This window comes from Cetorhinus maximus, chromosome 26 (genome assembly GCF_964194155.1).
Source record: "Cetorhinus maximus chromosome 26, sCetMax3.hap1.1, whole genome shotgun sequence".
In the NCBI taxonomy this organism is placed as follows: domain Eukaryota; kingdom Metazoa; phylum Chordata; class Chondrichthyes; order Lamniformes; family Cetorhinidae; genus Cetorhinus; species Cetorhinus maximus.
In genome coordinates this window covers 17,151,822-17,172,657 of record NC_135904.1, presented here as the reverse complement: position 1 = coordinate 17,172,657, position 20,836 = coordinate 17,151,822, and the positions used below count along the sequence as shown (strand labels likewise).

At 45.2% G+C, this 20,836-nt stretch overlaps 1 protein-coding gene across 2 annotated transcripts in view; it reads left to right on the top strand.

Moving 5' to 3' along the window:
- myo5c (myosin VC) overlaps window positions 1-20,836 on the top strand; it is a 101,516-nt gene that overhangs the window by 40,965 nt on the left and 39,715 nt on the right. For both annotated transcript variants that reach the window (XM_078530251.1, XM_078530250.1), the window contains exons 13-23: window positions 1,024-1,149; window positions 1,293-1,376; window positions 10,781-10,915; window positions 11,017-11,114; window positions 11,246-11,332; window positions 11,428-11,539; window positions 12,884-13,095; window positions 14,179-14,344; window positions 16,267-16,413; window positions 18,569-18,733; window positions 18,885-18,978. In XM_078530251.1, the coding sequence (XP_078386377.1) occupies window positions 1,024-1,149; window positions 1,293-1,376; window positions 10,781-10,915; window positions 11,017-11,114; window positions 11,246-11,332; window positions 11,428-11,539; window positions 12,884-13,095; window positions 14,179-14,344; window positions 16,267-16,413; window positions 18,569-18,733; window positions 18,885-18,978 (1,426 nt within the window). The remainder of the gene's footprint in view (window positions 1-1,023; window positions 1,150-1,292; window positions 1,377-10,780; window positions 10,916-11,016; window positions 11,115-11,245; window positions 11,333-11,427; window positions 11,540-12,883; window positions 13,096-14,178; window positions 14,345-16,266; window positions 16,414-18,568; window positions 18,734-18,884; window positions 18,979-20,836) is intronic.

Genomic DNA, 20,836 nt, shown 5'->3' with positions numbered 1-20,836 from the left:
CAGCATGAATCTTTGCACCAGGCCTCCACCATGCCCAAGATCCTAGCCCATATTCTGCTAATGTTGAAAGAATTCCCATTTTTTCCCGTTGTCTATATTTTACTTCGTGGATGTGGTGACAAATGAGGATAATGGGTAGTTTTGTGTTTCTTCAGTTTTACAAGTTTGCACTCCTTTTCACTGTGCAGCAGATAGTTGTGTAAATTAGGGAAGTTAAAAGTGAGCATTATTCTGGTTATTCAAGCATCATTGACATTTAGTCAAGAAAAGAAGGTGTGGACCATATGTGGACCAAGGTAGTCTATTGAAGAATATGAACAGCAAAATATTGTCCTCATTGACATTCATGCCTACAATTTTAATAGAAACTGGATGGCCTTTTGTTTAACTAATATTTAACAGCTACGAAGCCTAAAAGCCAGGAAATGAATGATGCTGTGTTTAGTCATGTTATTGTAGCGCTCAAAAATCAATTATCACCTTGATTTTTATTTTAGAATTAGAAAATAGTATATTTGGCTTCTTTTAGGAATATATATAAAGGCACACTGGCCTGTTTGCCTATCTACTGAGTTATTTTATGGTCATTTAAAAAATTCTTTCATGGGATATGGGCGTTGCTGGCTATGCCAGCACTTTTATTGCCCATCCCTAATTGCCCTTGAGAAGGTGGTGGTGAGCTGCCTTGAACCGCTGCAGTCCATGTGGTGGACAATGAGAGGCCAATGAACCAGAAAAACAAAAGGGCACTGATCAATCCTGTTTTGTAATCAATTACTTAAGGATATTTCCAGAATAATTGTAATATAAGGGGTGGGAGGAACAGGAGGGATTTGGTAGATATTGTTTTGACAGTAGAGGATTTGTTATGGTAGTCAGGAGTGTGCAATTTAAGCTGTGTTTCTAAACTTGAGCCTGTGCCTTAGTTGGCTGTATAACCATATGGTGACTCATGGAGCTTGGCTTATGAGGTAGTTTCCACGCTATCGATATCAAATTGATTTGTAAAAATTATTCACACAGTTGCCACAAGGAACGGAGGAAAACTGGCTTCAGAAACTGGAAAATAATTACTCAAATAAAAATCAGCTCTTTGAGAAGCCTCGAATGTTGAGCAAAGCCTTCATCATCCTGCATTTTGCTGACAAGGTAAGAGATTGTCGGACCAGCACTGTTCTGCAGTGTCCTTGAACATCTGCATTATTAACAACATAGCTGATAATGGTGGAGGGTGAGATTTATAGAACTGGTGTATTGCAATAAACTACTTATTGCTTCTTCTCCTTGCCAAGGTGCAATATGAATGTGAGGGATTCCTCGAGAAGAACAGGGATACATTGTACGAAGAACTGATTAATGTACTGAAGAAAAGTAAGGTTTGTGGCCATCTCTGTAATATAATGATCACTTTTGCAGCTTTTTGTAAGGAACATTACCAATTTTGAAAGGTTGCTTACAGATATAAGGGTAGATAAAGCTTTGCTGCAATTCTCATATGATTGCTTCATATGCTCATTTCAAGTTCTGTCCTGTTAACCTTCTTATCCCACAACGCAAACTGGAGGAACAGCACCTCATCTTCCGACTAGGCACTTTACAGCCTTCTGGACTGAATATTGAGTTCAACAATTTTAGATCTTGAACTCTCTCCTCCATCCCCACCCCCCTCCCGTTTCTTCCTCCTCCTTTTTGTTTTTTCCAATAATTTATATAGATTTTTCTTTTCCCACCTATTTCCATTATTTTTAAATGTATTTCCACCCATCGTTTATTTCTACCTTTTAGTATTCCCTCACCCCCACGAGAGCTATCTGTACCTTATCTATCCTGTCTTCTACTCGTAATTAGCACATTCCTTTTAATAATATCACCACCTTCAACACCTCTTTGTCCTTTTGTCTGTGACAGCTTTTGGTTATCTCCACCTATTACTGGCTGCTTGTCCCAACAAACCACCCCCACCCTCCCCCACCCCACCTTAAACCAGCTTATATTTCACCCCTTTCCTATTTTTACTTAGTTCTGTTGAAGGGTCATGAGGACTCGAAACGTCAACTGTGCTCTTCTCCGCCGATGCTGCCAGACCTGCTGAGTTTTTCCAGGTATTTCTGTTTCTGTTTTTGTTTTGTTTAAACTTCTTTCACCCGTGGATACCTTTTCCCAATCCAAATGTATTTACTTTTTATAAGGAGCCAATTTAACCAGGCTTTCTTGAGTCAAAGAAGGAGTAAGTTTATTAGTTACTAAAACCCGAGGAAAAATAACAAAGACACCACACACACACGTGCACACACGAACGTCAGAAATGAGAAAGTAAAGAGTCCAAATCAAAGTTAAATATACAAATCAGTCCTTGGCTTATCTGTGAGGCATAGATCACGGTACATTGCGGCCGTTAGGTTAGATGATTCCGGAATAACGTTGGACCTATCCTTGTTGGTTTTGCAGTCTCTTGGAGACAGACTTGTTAACTTGTCCCCGGAGGGAGAGATGACCTGGTTGTCTCTGCAGGGTTAACTGAAGAGGCTGTCCTGTTTCTTCCTGTTAGCTGCCTGTCTCTGCTAAAACACACTTGCCTCCAGCAAGAGAGAAAGAGAGAGAGAGAGAGATGTCCTTCTTGCTTCTTTGTTCGTCTGCTCTGTCACTCACTGGTCTTCAGCCAATTTTAACCCAATTTCTCTGTGTATTCCCAGTCTGTTTTGCTTTCATCTTGGAACTCTTTTACACATTCTGTGATATAAATTAACAGGAGATGGGTCTTTTGGATTTTTGATGAGATGTAGGAAACAATCCATATCTCCACAAACACAGGAGATTAAAGCCTAGCCTTTTCCATACATTTCTTTCAAGTAAGTGCCTCTGTTTGAAGTGAGCCTTGACACCTCTTCAGGTGTGAAAATCCATGTTCTCAGGACAGGTCTGTCCGTATAGCCCACTTGGAATTTTCCAGAAAGTGGTCACTTTACAGTATCAGCCATTTTTTGATTAGTTCCCTTACTTGTACTTCTTTAAAAAAACACAGGTCTTCCTTTAAAATAAAAGCAAAAAACTGCGGATGCTGGAAATCCAAAACAAAAACAAACATAAAAATACCTGGAAAACCTCAGCAGGTCTGACAGCATCTGCGGAGAGGAGCACAGTTAACGTTTTGAGTCTGTATGACTCTTCAACAGAACTAAGGAAAAACAGAAGAGAGATGAAATATAAGCTGGTTTAAGGGGGGGTGGGACAGGTAGAGCTGGATAGAAGACCAGTGATAAGTGGAGTTTGCCAAAAGATGTCATAGACAAAAGGAGAAAGAGGTGTTGACGGTGGTGATATTAGCTAAGAAATGTGCTAATTGGTGACATTAAGGGTAGAAAGCAGGACGAGCAAGGTACAGATAGCCCTAGTGGGGGTGGGGTGGGGGGAAGGGATCGAAATAGGCTAAAAGGTAAAGATAAAACAATGGATGGAAATACATTTAAAAATAATGGAAATAGGTGGGAAAAGAAAAATCTATATAAATTATTGGGAAAAGGGGGGATCGGAAAGGGGGTGGGGATGGAGGAGAGAGTTCATGATCTAAAGTTGTTGAACTCAATGTTAAGTCCGGAAGGCTGTAAAGTGCCTAGTCGGAAGATGAGGTGCTGTTCCTCCAGTTTGCGTTGAGCTTCACTGGAACAATGCAGCAAGCCAAGGATGGACATGTGGGCATGAGAGCAGGGTGGAGTGTTAAAATGGCAAGCGACAGGGAGGTCTGGGTAATGCTTGCGGACAGACCGAAGGTGTTCTGCAAAGCGGTCACCCAGTTCAACAACTTTAGATCATGAACTCTCTCCTCCATCCTCATGAGCAGGATGAGGTTTCAAGAGGGTTTTAAAAATGTGTATAAAATCTTTAAATAAAAGGAATCGACATGTCCCAGCTCATGTGACAGTGTCACGTGAGGGGATATGTCAGGAATATTTTTTTCTGCCTTTGATGAACTTTTGAATCTTGAGCCGATCTCCCCGAGGCAGCGCTTTGCCTCAGGGAGATCTGGGCACCTTTTCATGCGCGTGCGCGAAAGAGCAGATTCCCGCCTCAGGGAATCCCTCCCCCCCGCCCGCACAGGGAGCGCACAGCGCTTCCGGGCAGACGTCACGCTGGCCGGGCCTCAGTATGCCCATCCACGTAAAATGGCGGCGCCGATCGGGAACCCGCCTGCTCGCACCCGCTGCCACACAACCACCTCCCCCCTCCCCCGATGGGGGGGAAAATGCTGCCCATGTACTTTCGCCAGTTTCAGGGGAGGACGTGTACAGGTGGCACAACAATGGCAAAAACCTCTGGGTGACCTGTTTACATAGCCTGAAAATACAACCCATCTGCAAATTGATGCCTTTAGCACAAGTGCCATCAGCAACTGGTAAAATGTACATTCACTGACAGTGCACTTTGCAAAGGAAAGAGCATGTAAAAGCCCTGTGCTAATGTTCTTGTTACTTAAGATGGATCAGCTGGAATAGAACAGGAGGTTATTGGCGTGCTTTAGTTACTTCTTTCTAAATGTGCACTCACTAACGTAAACTGAAATATTTTTAGCTACAGTATATGACAGATAAAAACCTGAAGAAATTTTGAAGCCCAAAACCGAGCTTAAAAAGGTAAAACTCTGAAACAGGTACTGCCTTGAGCCCACCCACTTCCAATTTTAACGGAGGGGAGGATGAGAGACAAACAACCAATCCGCTCTCAGGAGGTGGATTAGTTATTTAAATATTTTAATGAGGATGTGTGCCCTCACCTTTAACAGTGGTTCCATTTTTAACCATAGTCGGCCGGGTTTTCCAAGCCTCTGGAAACCCGACAGGGAAACGGAGGTAAGAAGGGCTGAATCCATGAGGCAGGTGCTTTTACAGCACAGCTTGTGGGCCGGGAGGAGCAGAAGTGTTTCCCTCCAGGGCCAGCAAACAACAAGCTACCCAGTGAACCCCAACAGCCACACCACCTTCCCCCACCCCATGCCAACAATCCCTCTCACCCTCTCACCCCCTACACCAGGTCTCCTTGCCCTAGCATGGTTCAGCTGCAGCCCAGTGCTACAGGGTTTCCTACCTGACAGGCAGCCTAGTCGGCTGAGGGCAGGCAACCTACAGAAAAAAAATGCAAAGGTGTCAGACAGTCGGAAAACCTGTACTTCCACGTTTTCTGACATCAACCTCAAGATAGTTGCACCCCCCACCCCCTCAGCCCAAAATGCATTTTCCCCATGTTTACTTGGGGACAAGTTAAACACCACCCATGTAGCGGGGACAGGCACTTAAAATGCTCCATCAGACTTTCCCTCAGCCATCTTGCTATCTTCCCGCGTATTCCAGTTTTCTTCTGAACGGGGGAGAGTTCCTACTTTACATATGCAGATCAGGCACCATGTCAGTGTCCACCTGCAATTTTAACTGGAGACATACGTGGAGAGCCATTGGGGCTTTCCTGCCAGACCAACTCAGTGAGAAGAGGAGATGGGGCCAGAAGAGCCCCAAAAGGTAAGTGGGTTCCCATTTTTAAAAAACTTTCTTTACAGAATGCAGGAAGGCTCCTCTGGGACCAACAGAGAAAGCTTTGCTCTGGACATTTCCCCCACCCCCCACTTTCTTTTCCTGTGGCACCCCTCCCCCCTTTGACTTTTTTTTATTCATTCACGGGATGTGGGCTTCGCTGGCTGGGCCAGCATTTATTGCCCATCCCTAGTTGCCCTTGACAAGGTGGTGATGAGCTGCCTTCTTGAACCGCTGTGGTGCAGGTACACCCACAGTGCTGTTAGGAAGGGAGTTCCACCATTTTGACCCAGCGACAGTGAAGGAACGGCGATATATTTCCAAGTCGTCGACTGTGAGGCCCTCCTGAACCCGGTGCCAATCGGTGAGTCCCAGAGAATGACCTAACGCCCAACATTCCTCCTCCCCACCCCCCACCACCGCTGGTGATCTGTCACTTCCCACCTCGCATGGCTGGTTTTCCATCGCCTTGGCCCCCTGACCTCATTTAAAACGGGAGGGAAAATGTCTGCGAGAATATAAAGCAGAAAGGCCCTCTTACACAAGGGTTACTGAACAGAAGAAAACGTATCTCTACGAACCTTGTAAATGTCATTCTGTGGACTCCCACACATTTATCCTGCAAAGATGTTCCACGTTACAGGAGTTAAAAATGTCATGCTTGAGGGAAAGATATCATCTGCTATGGTTGTGCAAGTTGTGTTTCTTGCCAGTTGTTACAGCAGCCATGTGAATGACATAGAACTCCTGGATGAAATGGGCTCATGAATCAGTAAGCACCAATTCTAATCACAGTGGCAAAAATGGACATGGTTAACATGCACAGTTGAGTGTTGATGGATGATACAAACCAAACTATCTATGCACCCCCTCCCCTCCCGTCCCCCACCCCACCCAGTGGGTCGCAGATAAAATGAGCATTTCTGGACATACAGAGCAGGTATCTCCCAGCTTTCGTTCCTGGCCCATGGATAAATGTCCCAGATGTGGTGGCAAAGGCACGATAAACTTAGGGCGGAATTTTCCGTGCCCACTGGCGTCGGGCGAGTTTGGCGGCATGAGGTGAGAAAGCCTTTTCATGACATCGTGAAGCCAGTTTGCAATCGTCCGCTCTGCCCACCAATGGTGGGCCGCGTTTTCAACTGTCCGACATCGGGAACGTCATTACAATACATCTGCCTATCGTTATCAGCCCGGCTCGCCGGAATCATTCCCCTCCTCCCAGGGCTGGATCATCCAAGCACGTCGGCGGGAAAACACGCCGGTGCAGAGCGTGTCTTGACAAGTTTGATGTGCAGAAGTCGGGACTTACCCACCGGGGCCTTACTCACATTGCAGACATCCGAGGAGCAGAAGGTGCTGGAGCCCGACAGCAGTGGGGTTCTGGAGGAACACGCGGATCACATGCTGGGTAGATTCTCATGGACATGGCTTCACTGTGAAGCAGCTCACGGAAGGTGGAAAGCCACTGTTGACCTCCTCCTCACAATGGGTGATGGTCGAGGAGGTGGAGAGGAAGATCCAGCTGTGTTTGGGAGAGGGAGATGTGCTGGTGGGTGGGAGAGGGAGGTCTAGGTTTGGCTGGGAGAGGAAGGTGTGCCGGGGGAGGTTGAGGTTGGGAGGGGTGGAATAAAGGTGTTCGGGGATGATGTTTGGAGGGGGGAATGAAGATGTGAGGGGGGTGAGATCGGAGGGGAATGAAGGTTTCAGGGGGTAAGGTTGGTGGGGGAATGAAGGTGACGGGTGTGAGGTCAGGAGGGGGGAGGGAGTACTGGAGAGGAGGGGGTAACAAGGGAGAATATGACAACTGGGGAGGTAGGTGTAAGGGGGGGAGGGAAGTGAAGGGAAGGAGTTCGGAGGGGGAAGAGTCCGATGGGGAGGAAGGAGTCCAAGGGGGAGGAAGGCATTCGGTGGGGAGGAAGGAGGGAGTCTGGCGGGGAGGAAGGAGCAAGGGGTAGGAATAAGGGTGTAGGAAGAAGTAAGGCTGGAGGAAGGAGTCCGGATAGGGGTAAGATTAAGGTTAGAGGAAGAAGTAAGGGTGGAGGAAGGAGTCAGGAAGGACTAAGTGGGGAAAAGGAGTCCGGAGGAGGGAGGGCTATGGGGTGGGAAGGATTCTGGGGGGGAGGAGGACTCCAGGGGCTGGGGCGGGGAAGGAGTCCGGGGGCGGAGTTCCAAGGGGGGAAGGAGTCCAGGGGGGTCCAGTTGAATGTGCAAGGGGGGGTCTGTGGAGTTGATAATTCCCTCCTGAGGAGCAAACTGAGGGTGGATGTTGTAGGAGGGAATGATGAGAATGACTGAGGGCAGGGTGCAGAGTGAGGCAGTAGGGTGGGAGGGGGAGGATGCAATGGTATCGGTAGAAAGGACGGCGAGGGTGGTTGGTGTGGGGCCTTGGAGGCAGACACGGGCCCTGGGGGTGGGAAGGAGGAGGTTGGGGAGGTGAATGTGGAGGGGGGGGCGGGGTGGGATTTTCAGGAAGGCAGGGAACGTGCACATTCACCTGGACATCTCCGAAGGAAAAGGGTTGTGGTTGGCAGGTGACGGTGGGGAGGTGGAAGGTGATGCCAGGGGGTTTGACAGTGATGGGGGACAGGAATTGGTTGATTGGGGGAGGGGAAAGGAAAACTGTACCATTACCATGCTTATTAAATCGAAAGTGAAATGAGACTCATGGTGGGTGAGAACACGCACTGCTTGGGGTGTGATCAGTGGGCTGGTTCACGAAGCCTGTAAATGAAACTGAAACACACATTACATGTTATTCAGTGGAAGTGAATATATTATCAGATTGTAAAGTAGTAAAATGTGTTCACACATGCAACCAACTGTGATCAGAATTTCTTGACGTTTCTATGCCTTAGACTTCTGGGTATTACCCTGACATTCACAGCAGGGGCAGAGACAGCCTGTGCAATGGTTGGTCTTGTTGGCTCTGATGACTTTGGCATGTGTCCTCGAGATGGCCAAGGCTTTCAGGGCCCCGGCTTGCTTTGGCTGTCCTCCTGTGGGCCAACGGCTCCCTCTGCAGTGACAGAGAACGAGGTTGGGGGGGTAACAGGCAAAGGGGGCTCAGAGGGAGAGGACAGCCTCTGAGATTCCTGAGTGGATGACCCAGGGGTGTCCGGCTGCCGCTCCTCCACCCTTTGGGTGCCCGAGGGCCCAGGCCAGACTCCTTGAGGGGAAGGAGCACCTGGAGGGACATCGAGGTGCCCCATTTCCCTCTCACGTTGCCACTGCAGGAACTCGCCCATGGTTACCACGATGGAGTGCAGGTCTGCGTGCATCTCTGCTTTCTGCTGGACCAGGATCTCCATGGCGTCCACCATCCTCCCCATGCAGATCTCCGTATGCGCACATGTGGACACCACTCCATCAGAGAGCAGGCGGACACACTCCTCAACTCTATTGAGGACTTCCAACAGCTCTGCGTGATGTACCCCACCTTCTGCTGACTCTCCACGATGAGTTGGAAGGCCGAATCCAGAGGCTTGTCATTGGACTCGGTCCTCACAGATGCCTTTTTCCCAGCAGTCCTCCGAGTGGCTGAACCTGCCTCCTCCTGCTGCGGACATGTATCCATGTGGTGACCACCAGATTGTGAACCCAAGGTTGCTCTCGGTCTAGGTCCCACTGAGATGTGTGTCTCTGCGCTAGTACATGGTGTGGGTAAGCGCTGTGACCGGTTTTCCAGGCTGCTTATTTCCAGCTCTTCAATGGAGGAGGAGGTGTCCTCTTGGCTGGAGGTGAGGAAGTGGATGGAGCTGAGGGACTGGCTGACTGAGGGTGTCGGTTGCTTGGCAGAGCTCCCTGTGAACCAAAGTAGTGATAATTAGTGCTTGGCAGCAGAGTCAAAAGCAGGAAAGAGAGCACTCACATTTGCATTGAGAGAGGGATGATGTGGTTCAGGATCATTACGTGGGCGTTTGCCGCTGACCTCACCGTCACCGCAGGCAGGGTCCACGTCCTCACCAGGTAGAGCGATGGCACACTCCTCAAAGTGAGTGAGGGGCCTAATGTCAGCCACTCCACCTCCGGCCTGGAACCTCTTCCCTCCTGTTTAAGCCAGCTTCTCCTGTATGACAACAGATGGAGAGAGTGTGAGCAGGACACATGGCACTGCCTGGAATGTTTGTGCGGTGAGCGGAGCCATGGACAGGATGAGGACACGAGCTCCAGAGGATATGAGCCTGATGGAGATGTGAGGGTGTGTGTGTGAGAGTTAGTGGTGTTGTCCCTTGAGGTGTGAGATCCCTGTGGCTGTGTGAAGGGTTTGTGAGCGTGAGTAGAGAATAATGAGAAGAGTAACTTACCCTGGCGGAGCGGATAAGATCATTCATCCTGTAGCAACGCTGTAATGTGTATCAAAGATCTTCCAGTTGTCTGTACTTTGACAACATTTTCCATTTGTTACAAGATTCAGGCTTTCCTTTGTTATTTTTGATCATTCCCTCCGCGAAATGAGCATCTTGTGCTTAGAAGTACTGCTCAGTATCTAAATACACAAAAACGCATCCTAGGGTCTAACAAACAATGGGGGCTGCGGTCTTCTTGCCTTTTGGGGCCGGGTCTTCTGTGCAGCAGTCCTGAGCTGGAAACGCTGAGGGGAGTGCGCGCGGCTGCACTTTAAACATGGCGCCCGGCTTGAGGTAGTGGCGAGGTGGCGGTTGAATGACAGCCCGCCTGCTATCGAAACAACACGTTTTCCGGGAATGCATGATTAATGAGGCAGGATTCAGATGAAAGGGCATGAAAAGCCGCCATTGCAGCCGGCAGGTAAAATGTTCTTTTTCGTGCCCGCTACCACACTTGGAGCAAATCTGGGATGATTCCGCCCTTTGGCACAATGCCTCCCAGTTTGGCATTGTAAAATTGCCCAGTTTCTAACTGCTGTGCGTGTGTGCAAGGCACAGGGTAAGCAAGGATCAGACATGAGCCTGTACGCTTTCTGGCATTTAATTGTAGAGGTTCATGCCCAAGTAATGCCCACTCGAGTGAGGTCCTGGAGGGCGGATGGTGCCTATGGAACTGCAGCCAGTAAAGGAGAGAAAGAAATTGTTATCACAAATCAGTGTCGGTGGGAACTACATTAAAATGTGGCTTGCCAAAAACATGGGAATAGATCTTCTAAAAATGGGCAAAAAGGCCTAGAACAGAATACGTAACTAAATTAAAGCTCAAAAATATGGAATTGTGATATGGAAAATTTAACCACAATGCATTAAATCTAGCCTTTCTGTGTTTTTTTTTTAATTTTGACTACACAGTTGCATCTCCTGGCTGATTTTTTTCAAGAAAATGAATCGTCTACAGGGACCCTGAATGCCAACATTAAAGTCAGGCCTGCGAGGCCGGGGTTTAAATCCTTTAACAAACAACATCGAACAACTGTTGGCAGTAAGGTATAATCATGCAGCGAGTCATTTTCTAGGTTGAGATGTTTTTAACGTTGTTGCAAAGCAAAATGGCAATTCTAACCCTATTTAAATGATGCCAATTACAGTTCCGAAATTCTCTGCATTTGCTCATGGAGACCCTTAATGCCACCACACCTCACTATGTACGCTGCATTAAGCCGAATGATTCTAAGCTCCCGTTTGAGTAAGTTGCCTTACTTTATCAATGTAACTTTCCATACGAAAGTATTTACTTGTCCTTATAAAATCTAGAAAGAAAAGGTCACTGCAGTAACTTAAATGTCAGTGTGCTACATTAACAGCTTCTGTTTTTAGGTATGACTCCAAGAGAGTTGTTCAACAGCTTAGGGCCTGTGGTGTTCTGGAAACTATTAGGATCAGTGCACAGAGTTATCCCTCCAGGTAAACTTAATCCTTCAGTTCTTTCAATACTGCAGAAGGTTTAAAAAAGCATTGCCTAGCATCCAGATCCAATTTTTTTTGTTTAATATTTTCAGATGGACTTACTTTGAGTTTTTCGGTCGTTACCGCATTCTGATGTCTGAACAAGACCTTGCGATAAATGATAAAAAACAGATTTGCAAAGAAGTCTTGAAACATTTAATTCAGGTCAGTATGTTAAGCACCACAGCTAAATCACTGTTTTCCAACCAAGTGTCGCCCTCTGCATTTGTCAATACGTAAATATCTTTTCTCACTTTGTCACATTTCTGACACTTGGTACATTGAAATCGATCAATAACACTGTCGTGGTTACCTCCTACATTACATACGTACAACAAAATTACAGTGAAACGCCAGTGTGTAATGTCAACTATGGGCAGGAGGCGTGCGGGGGCGGGCCCGACACGCCGACAAGTAAAATGACGTGTGTGTCCCGACGTCATCGCGCAGTCCCGCGATATTTCGTTCATCGGACGCGCGCCAGGGTCTATTAAGGCCATTATGAAAGTAATTGATGTCATTAGTAATGCTGCCCATGCAGCTTTAAGGTTGAACAGGCAGGCGAAAAGGCCAAGCGGCCTTCACATTCTTTAGGAAACCTCATCCACGAGCGGGATGAGGTTTCCTAAAGCTTTTATAAAATAATTTTTTTTCTAAATTCCCAAATATAAAAACATGTCCCATCTTATGTGACACAGTCACATGAGGGGACATGTTTAAATAAATTGTTCAACCATTTATTTAATTTTTTTGAACATCGATTCAATCTTCCTGAGGCAACTCCGTGCCTCAGTGAGATTGAAGTGCTCTTTCGTGTGCATGCCCGCACAGGTAGCGCTGAGCGCGATGGCTCACGTATTGCGCTGGGTGGGCCTTAAGTGGCCTGCCCGTGTAAAATGGCGGCGCGGAGCTGATTGCAGGCAGCGATTGGCTCTGCGACCACTCCCACAGAGCCTACCCACCGCCTGAAAAATTCAGGCCAATTCACAATAGTTAACCTGATTTTAGTTAAGTTTCATAAATACTAACATATTATACCTTTAAGAGTGATACTAAGGAGATAATGTACTTGTAGCTATGGTTTGGAATAAGCTATGTGATCAGAAATGTATTAAATGAAGGGTATATGTTACTCAGTAGTTAACTATAACTGTTGCTAGCTACAGTTAACTCAATTTATTTCATCGCTATAGTAATAGCAAAATACTGCGGATGCTGGAACTCTGAAATGGAAACAGAAAATGCTGGAAAAACTCAGCAGGTCTGGCAGCATCTGTGGAGAGAGAAACAGAGTTAAAGAAGGGTCATACGGACTCGAAACGTTAACTCTGTTTCTCTCTCCACAGCTGCTGCCAGACCTGCTGTGCTTTTCCAGCGCTTTCTGTTTTTATTTCACCTCTACACCGGTCAATCAACAAGAAGCGGCATGATGTGGGCATGGTGGCCCCTCGTGTGGCTGTTTCGCTTTGCCAACAAGTGAGTAAATATTAACTATTTTGCCTCCTGCAGGATCCAAACCAATATCAGTTTGGTAAAACGAAGATCTTCTTTCGTGCGGGGCAAGTGGCATATCTGGAAAAGCTGCGAGCGGATAAACTCCGTGCAGCCTCCGTCACTATCCAGAAGAACCTACGTTGCTGGATTCAACGGAAAAAATTCCTCAAGATGAAACAAGCCGCTATTATCATTCAACAATACGTTCGTGGGCAGCGCGCCATACGGTAAAGACTCTTCTTCCAACAATTTACAAATTTACAACAGCGCTTTGAAATGATTAAACAATCCTCGACAAGGGAAAGGCTTAATAAATGTGATGCAAATATGTGTTTATGAGTAAGGGATTTCATTAATATAACACTTTTCACACCCTCAGGATGATCCAAAGCACTTTACGGGCCATGAATTCTGTTTGGAATATAGTCACTGTTGTTCTGTAGACAAACGCTGTCACCAATTAGAAGGCAGCACGGTCTGACAGTGAGCTGAATGACTAGGTGATGTGTATTTAGTGGTGTTAGTTGAGGGATAAATGTTGATCAATACACTGAATGAGTCCTTTCTTTATTTTGTATTGGGAACTCAGTCCCATGTCTCCTGAAATACAGTCATTCTGACAAGGCAACAGCTTCCTCGTGACTGCACTGAAATGTCAACCTTGATATGTGTTCAGGTTTTGGAGTGGGGCTTCAACTCCCAACTTTCTCACTCAGAAGTGAGATTCCTACCACTGCACCGACTTGACACAGTAAAAACAAAAGCCTGACTATATCTGCATGTCCAGTCGCATTGTACAATACTATTGTTTGTCAAACTGTGGGGTTTGGTTTGATTTGATTTGATAGGATGCCGTCTATGGTGCTCTTCTGGGACAATCTGCCATCAAACACTCGAGAAAATAGTGTTTTCTCAGTCCCACATTAACCCTTGCTATGCAGATACCCTTATACTAAAATGGAGGCAAAAAAAAATCCTTCTTTGCAACTTGTTTGGTCTTTATTTCCATTGGTTAAGTTGACCAATTTTTTAAGTTACACTAAGTTGCTCATTAATTGGGGGAAATCACCTCATTGTGGAAATAAAGATAGCCATGCTGCATCAAATCCTCCCCCTCATGGATATTGTAAAAAGACAACATTGCCATGACTTATGTCTTGTTCCTTGTGGAAAAACTGCAGGAGTAGATAGTTTATCACCATGCATTAGACTTTATCTTATGGATAAAATGCATTACTCATCTCACAGACTATCCAGAATAATTACAAATGTTTAATGCATAATTAATATCTTTGTGATTTTATTTTAAGACACGTATTGAATGCCACTACTCTAAAACAAGCCTGGGCTGCAGTTATCATCCAGAAACACTGGCGGCGGTTTTTAGCGTTTCGTCTTTACCAACTCATCCTGGCGGCCACCATTACAATTCAATCTTACACCCGTGGCTGGCTAGCAAGAAGGCGATATAAAAAAGTAAGTTTTAAATCAGCAAAAAGGTGCAAACTAATGAATATGTCAACTCCAGAAGAGAATAACCAGCCATTATCACTGTCACAAAGGGGATACACACTCCAGCTGTAATCACAGAAGTACAGAACTAACAAAGTAAAAAGGAGGAATAAAGAGTGATCAGGTGCTAATGAGAACTAGAAAAAGTATAACCGAAGATGCAAAGCACAAAAGTAGTGAATTCTTTCAGTATGTAACTACAGGTGAGATGTTAGTAGAGAAGAGAACTTTACAAGATATTAACGGGGCAAAAACTGAGGATGACCAATAGATGATCAGTATACTAAATGAATACTTCCACTAGTATTCACTGGACAAGCCAAATCCTCCCTAAATAGTGATAACCCAAGGAGAATTAATGCCTTCAACATAAATGTGATGGAAGTCCTTAACAGTCTGGGAGAATCATTGAACTCCAGTAAATTCCTGCTCGATTGGAAACAAAATAAAGTGGTGTCTATTTCCAATAAAGGTGACAAGCCAGGACAGACGCAGGCTACTATAGATTATTAGGTTCTGCGTCATCAATATGTAAAATATTGAAATCAATTATCAGGAACAAACTTGTGATACCCTATTAAACAGCTTGGATTCAGAAAGGAAAGGCAGGACTTAGCCTAGGGGCCTCTGGACCCCACTGTCATGGTCAAATGGGGGTTAGAACCTGCACTGTGTGGGAAACAGTCACCCAGCTCTGATTTTCCCCAAAATGGCCAATTATTGGCCAGAGCGCAGGCTCCATGTCCAACTAAGGATGCTAAACTTAATCTGAAATTGGGCTGAGTAAAGGCAAATGAAAGCCAATATAAGCCAGTGTAGAGTACTATACTCTGAGGACAAATTAGACAACAATTCGTGCTCAATGAATGGTCTTGGAATAGGTGAGGTTGAGGTTGAAAGAGTCTTAGTAGACAAGATGTCCGATCACTGTGGAGCAGCGATCAACTAAGCAAATAGAACACTGAGCCATATGGCCAGAACTTTAGAGTCATAGAAAATCATGCTTAAACTTAATAGTGCTCTGCTCAAGGCATACCTCCAACACTGTGTATAATCATAGAGATACAGCGATACTATTCAAGTTCTAGAGAAAAGAACAATCTTTGGCATCAGAAGACCATTGAAACACATTGTTGAACATTTTTAGCCTTGAAAATAAGTGACTGCACTGTAATCTTACGATAATATGAGATGGTAAATAATTTAGGAAAAGGTAAATCTAGAACACTAGTTCAACTAATCTGTGATAGTAGGACAGGTAAATTTTGGATTGATAGGAAGTTCTTCATAAAAACAGTGAGTACTTCAAATGAAATAAAAACTCAAATGCTGGAAAACCTCAACAGGTCTGGCAGCATCTGTGCAGAGAGAAACAGAGTTAAAGTTTCGAGTCTGAATGATTCTTCTCACTTCACAGGTGCTGCCAGACCTGTTGAGGTTTTCTAGCATTTGAGTTTTTATTTCAGATTTCCATCATCTGCAGTATTTTGCTTTTATATTAGCACTTCAAATGGACTTCTGGTTGGTGGATGAGCTAAAATGGGTTCAATAAGTTTCTTCATCTGTATCTATCTTCTGATCTGAATTGTATCAAAAATACATACTCATAGAAACAAAGAAAATTGCATTTATACAGCGTCTCAGGATAACCCAAAGTGCTCCAGAGACAATGAACTACTTTTTCACATGTAGCTACTGTGGTTGGTAATTGTAGTGACTTAGGTTTAAAAAAATATTCATAAACATCAACAAATTATAAATGCTGTTTAGATTTAATTATTTAGTTTAAAAGAACCAACTGAATAAGTATTTTCTATAGTTATCGGAAGTCAAAATCATAAACCTTGGAAGACACCTATCTTTAGTTTGTTCAATATTTCCCACAGGTGCTGAAAGATCAAAAAGCGTTAGTAATTCAAAAGCATGTCCGTGCCTGGTTGGTAAGACGCAGATATCAAAGTATACGGCGGTTTGTTTTAAACATTCAGCTATCCTTTCGTGTCAAACAGCTCCACAAGAAACTGGATGAACAGGTGGGTTCTAAGACCATCAGTTAAATATTGGAAAATAAACACACACTTCTGCAGTACATTTACAATAAGCTTAAAATTCCAAATGTTAATTCAAAAAGGCTTACATATTAAAGCCTGCCATCGCTCTGGGAAATTCCCCACAGCCCTTCCAAGAATGCTTCTAACCAAATGAAGAAGGAAATTCAAAGACAATCCAGCACTTGGCTTTCTAATTTGGTAATGTTTAGAAAAACTTAGCAAAATGAAGAGACCTTCAGCGGCCAACGTAAATAGATTTCTGTTAAAACTGGTGAAAATTGACTTGTGATTCCTGTAGAAATAGCAAGTTCTAAGAAACCCACTTAAAATTAATCTTGGGCATTCTGTAATTTTATTGCACATGTAATACTTTGTTCTTGTTCTGTAATGAAGTGAGAAACATAATATATTGAAATAAAACACTAATTGAGAGGGATAGTTAATACTGAGGAAGACTGGCAGATTAAGAAGACAGTAACAAACTTGCAGAATGGGTTTTTTTTATTCATTCATAGGATGTGGGCATCGCTGGTTATACCAGCATTTATTGCCCATCCCTAAATGCCCTTGAGAAGGTGGTGGTGAGCTGCCCTCTTGAACTGAGACAGTCCATGTGGTGCAGGTACACCTACAGTGCTGTTAGGGAGGGAGTTCCAGTATTTTGACCCAGTGACAGTGAAGGAACGGTGATATATTTCTGAGTCAGGATGATGGTGGTGTTCCCATGTGTCTGCTGCCCTTGTCCTTGGTAGCGGTCATGGGTTTGGAAGGTGCTGTCTAAGGAGCCTTGGTGAATTCCTACAGTGCATCTTGTAGATGGTACACACTGCTGCCACTGTGCATCGGTGGTGGAGGGAGCGAATGTTTGTGGATGGGGTGCCAATCAAGCGGGCTGCTTTGTCCTGGATGGTGTCAAGCTTCTTAAGTGTTGTTAGAGCTTCACTCATCCAGGCAAGCGGGGAGTATTCCATCACACTCCTGACTTGTGCCTTGTAGGTGGTGGACAGGCTTTGGGGAGTCAGGAGGTAGGTTACTCACCGCAAGATTCCTATGGCATGGGGTGTGTAAATGGTAAATGAATTTCAACGTGGCTAAGTTTAAGGTGGTGCATATTGGTAGGTGGAATAAGGAGATCTCTACTCCTTGGAAAATAAGAGTCTAAGTGAGGTCACGGTGTCAAGTGTTCTGGGGTACAGATTCACAAATCACTAAAAATAGCTAAGACGGTTAGCAAAGCCATCAAATGTGCAAACAAAGTGTTATGGTCAGAGATATTCACCGAATTGCACGACCTTGGAAATGATTTGAATACGATGTGCGGAATCTTGTGCCATCCCCCTCCCTGTGGCAAGTTTGGCGGGGAAAATTTAATGTGGCGGGAGGGTGGTGGGTGGGACCCACCGTCTTCCTGCCTCCATTCCGATTAGGCCTGAGCCAGGAAGGCCCCATGGACGACCTTTCCGCCCCCTGGCACCAATTGAAGCTCTTGGCCTCATCCCCCTGCTGCTGCCGGCATTAACCCAGAGGCAAGCGATGGAGTCATCGTGCGGGGAGCACGACAAGCAAACCCTGGCATGTTGACTTCAGGGTTCCCAAGGTGGGGTCCCTCATTCCGAGGCACTGGTGCCTGACTGGAGGGACCCAGCACCGGGAAGGGGAGATCCCACTGAGAGCCACCCCCTGCCCCACCTTCTGATTCCCACTGCGACCTCCCTCGCGCCATTACTGTGGCCTGCGATCCAGCGATGACCCTAGGCCTCAGGTGGGTGTTGTACCAGCAGCAGCCACTGCCTCCCGGTGGCACTGTCATTCAATAGAGCTGCTGGCCCCTTGCTGGACAGAACCTCTGCCCCTGGGGCCCTTGATCCTGGGCAGGCCAGTCAAGGGCCTAATTGTGGTGGGCCTTCCTGGAAAGAGGTGAAGGGGGGCACTTGCTTGCTCCCCAGTCAGCGGCTGAGACCCCCCCATCACCTCCACAAAATTCTACTCAATATTCCTAGAACGATATGGATTTGATTCATCCTCGTCTTACACAATGGACCAAATTTACTGGATTTTTTTTTACATACTAAAAATGTGCAGGACAGCAAGAGTGATCTCTATCTATATCGGACCTGTGTTTACCTTTCTAAACCAGAGCAAAGAGAACAAGGGGTTGCTGGAACGTTTGACACATCTGTCCACAATTCACTTGGCTGACGCCGGCAAATATCAGAAGCTTGAGGAAGAGTTTCAGAAAGCAGTGACACAGAAGAAATCCATTGAGGAGCAAGCAAAGAAAGCCAAGGGGCAAACTGAGCAGGTATTTCTGTTTGTAGAACGCCAAATTCAACCCACATTGCTAACGTGACCATTTTGGAGGGGCAGCAAGTGGGAAGAATTGGACCTAATATATTCAACAAAAACACTCACGAATCTACTTTAACTCATTCCTCCATTTGCGATTCACACAGACATTGTCGGAGTTTAGAAAGCAAACTTTATCACTGCAAGCACAAAACCAGAAGCTGGAGAAACAGCATCAGGAACAGACCCAGGAAGTGAAAGGTGCGTTACTTGTGGAAACAATATTTTCGTGCTATTATTGATTACACTATACAATTGTAATTTAGTGAGCTGTTAGGTTAAGAATAATTTAAAAAAAAGCCTAAACAGCGTAAACTGGCAAAAGAATCAGAGGCGAGTTGACGCTTTCTCTTTTACACCACAAACTGTTTATGATCTGGTATATATGGCCAGAAATGGTGTTGGAAGCAGATTCAATAATAACCTTCAAAAAAGAATTGGATAAATACGCAAAAGTGAAAAATTTTGCAGGGTCATGAAGAAAGGGCAGGGAAATTGGAGGCTCTTTCCCAGTGCCGGCACAGGGTTGGGTTGAATGGCCACCTTCAGTGTTGTATTGTTCTATGATTCACGCATCAAGCTCAGGCATCTTGTGCAATATGCCTAACTGTGCGCTCTATACCCTATTTCTCCTGAGGTCTAGCTTTGTCTAAATAATCCCAGATCCCCAGTGCTAACAGAGCAGAATTCTGCAATTTGTTCATGTCCACATCTTCACCAAGCAGTTCTAATCTGCTGTCCTCGAAACCCAGCGTGTCTCAAAAAATATTTGGTTACCCTAGACTATCAGTTCCAATTCTATTTGCAAGCAGTTAAGTATCAAAAGGAGACAATTATCTTGGCATCAGCTGCTCTTGCTAAGTGTCTGTTGCACATATCCACTATTCAGTCGAGGGGAAAAAGTTTCTTCTAACCTCTCTTCTCACTGAGGCTTGCTCATTTTTTAAACCTTTACAATGTTATAGCAACACAATAACCATAGTGTTGCACCCCTGCAAGTCTCTTCTGTCAGGGAATCAGATCTCAGAGTTACTTCCAGATCCAAAATATTCTCTCTGTCTAACTATTGAACCTGATTAATGGTTGCACGAAAAGAAGATCCTCCTAATGCTAAAACTTGCTGAAAAATGTAAGAAAATCAGCTCAAGAAAGAATCATTTAGAGTATCTAAATCTGACACACACAAAGATCATATTTTCCTGCCTTGGTGACCACCTGTATTCCTATACTTAGTCATCTATTTGAATTGCTAAACTAAGTCTTCACTCACTGAATAAGGAGGCAGAAGACAAAAACTTAATACTTTTTTGTTACAAATACCAGTTCATAGTTTGGAGGTAATTTTTTGTCCCAGAAAGATTTAAATTTAACTGTAAAAATGGGGTAAATGTAACAAAAGCAGCTTGAAGACTGTTACACTTAAAAGTTTGAGACCATGTTGACTTAAGAGGGTAACAGGTTAGGTCATAAAACAGCAGGTGGCTCACTTCGCTGGGGAATTGGAGATGAGGTGTCTTTTGGGAGTTCAAACTACAATTAATTGAGTGAACCTTGGAAGGCTACATCGTTGTGGAGATGTGGAGAAAGCTCCAGTGTTTCAGTTTATCTGTGTGTTTGCTGGGGGAGAGAGTGTTCTGCAGTAGGTGAAAAGGCCATACAGAAAAGATGCTGCTGTCAGCAGGCTCCAGGCAGCCAAGGTGTTGCTGTTAGCTGGCTCTGTGTAGTTAGGACTCAGGAGAAGTCCTGGGGAACCCACAAGATGGCAGAAGGTCACTGGCTGTATGCTGGAAAGGGTTAGGGCTCAGGAGAAGCCCTGGGAACCATTCATAGCTTAGTGTAGCTGGGGAGGTTGGAGCTTGGTATATGCAAGGGCAGTGGCAGTGCCCGCCCAGCGAAGGTAGCCGGCTAGTAAAGAGCCGAAATTGCACCAGTATTAGAGGCTGGGGTACAGACTTAGCAATCCAGGGGAATGGAGCCTCGGGAGATGCGATTGAAATCCTGGGAGGTGTGCAGAAGTTGAGGCAGTCTGAATTGGAACAGCTTTGAGGGGATTTAGAGG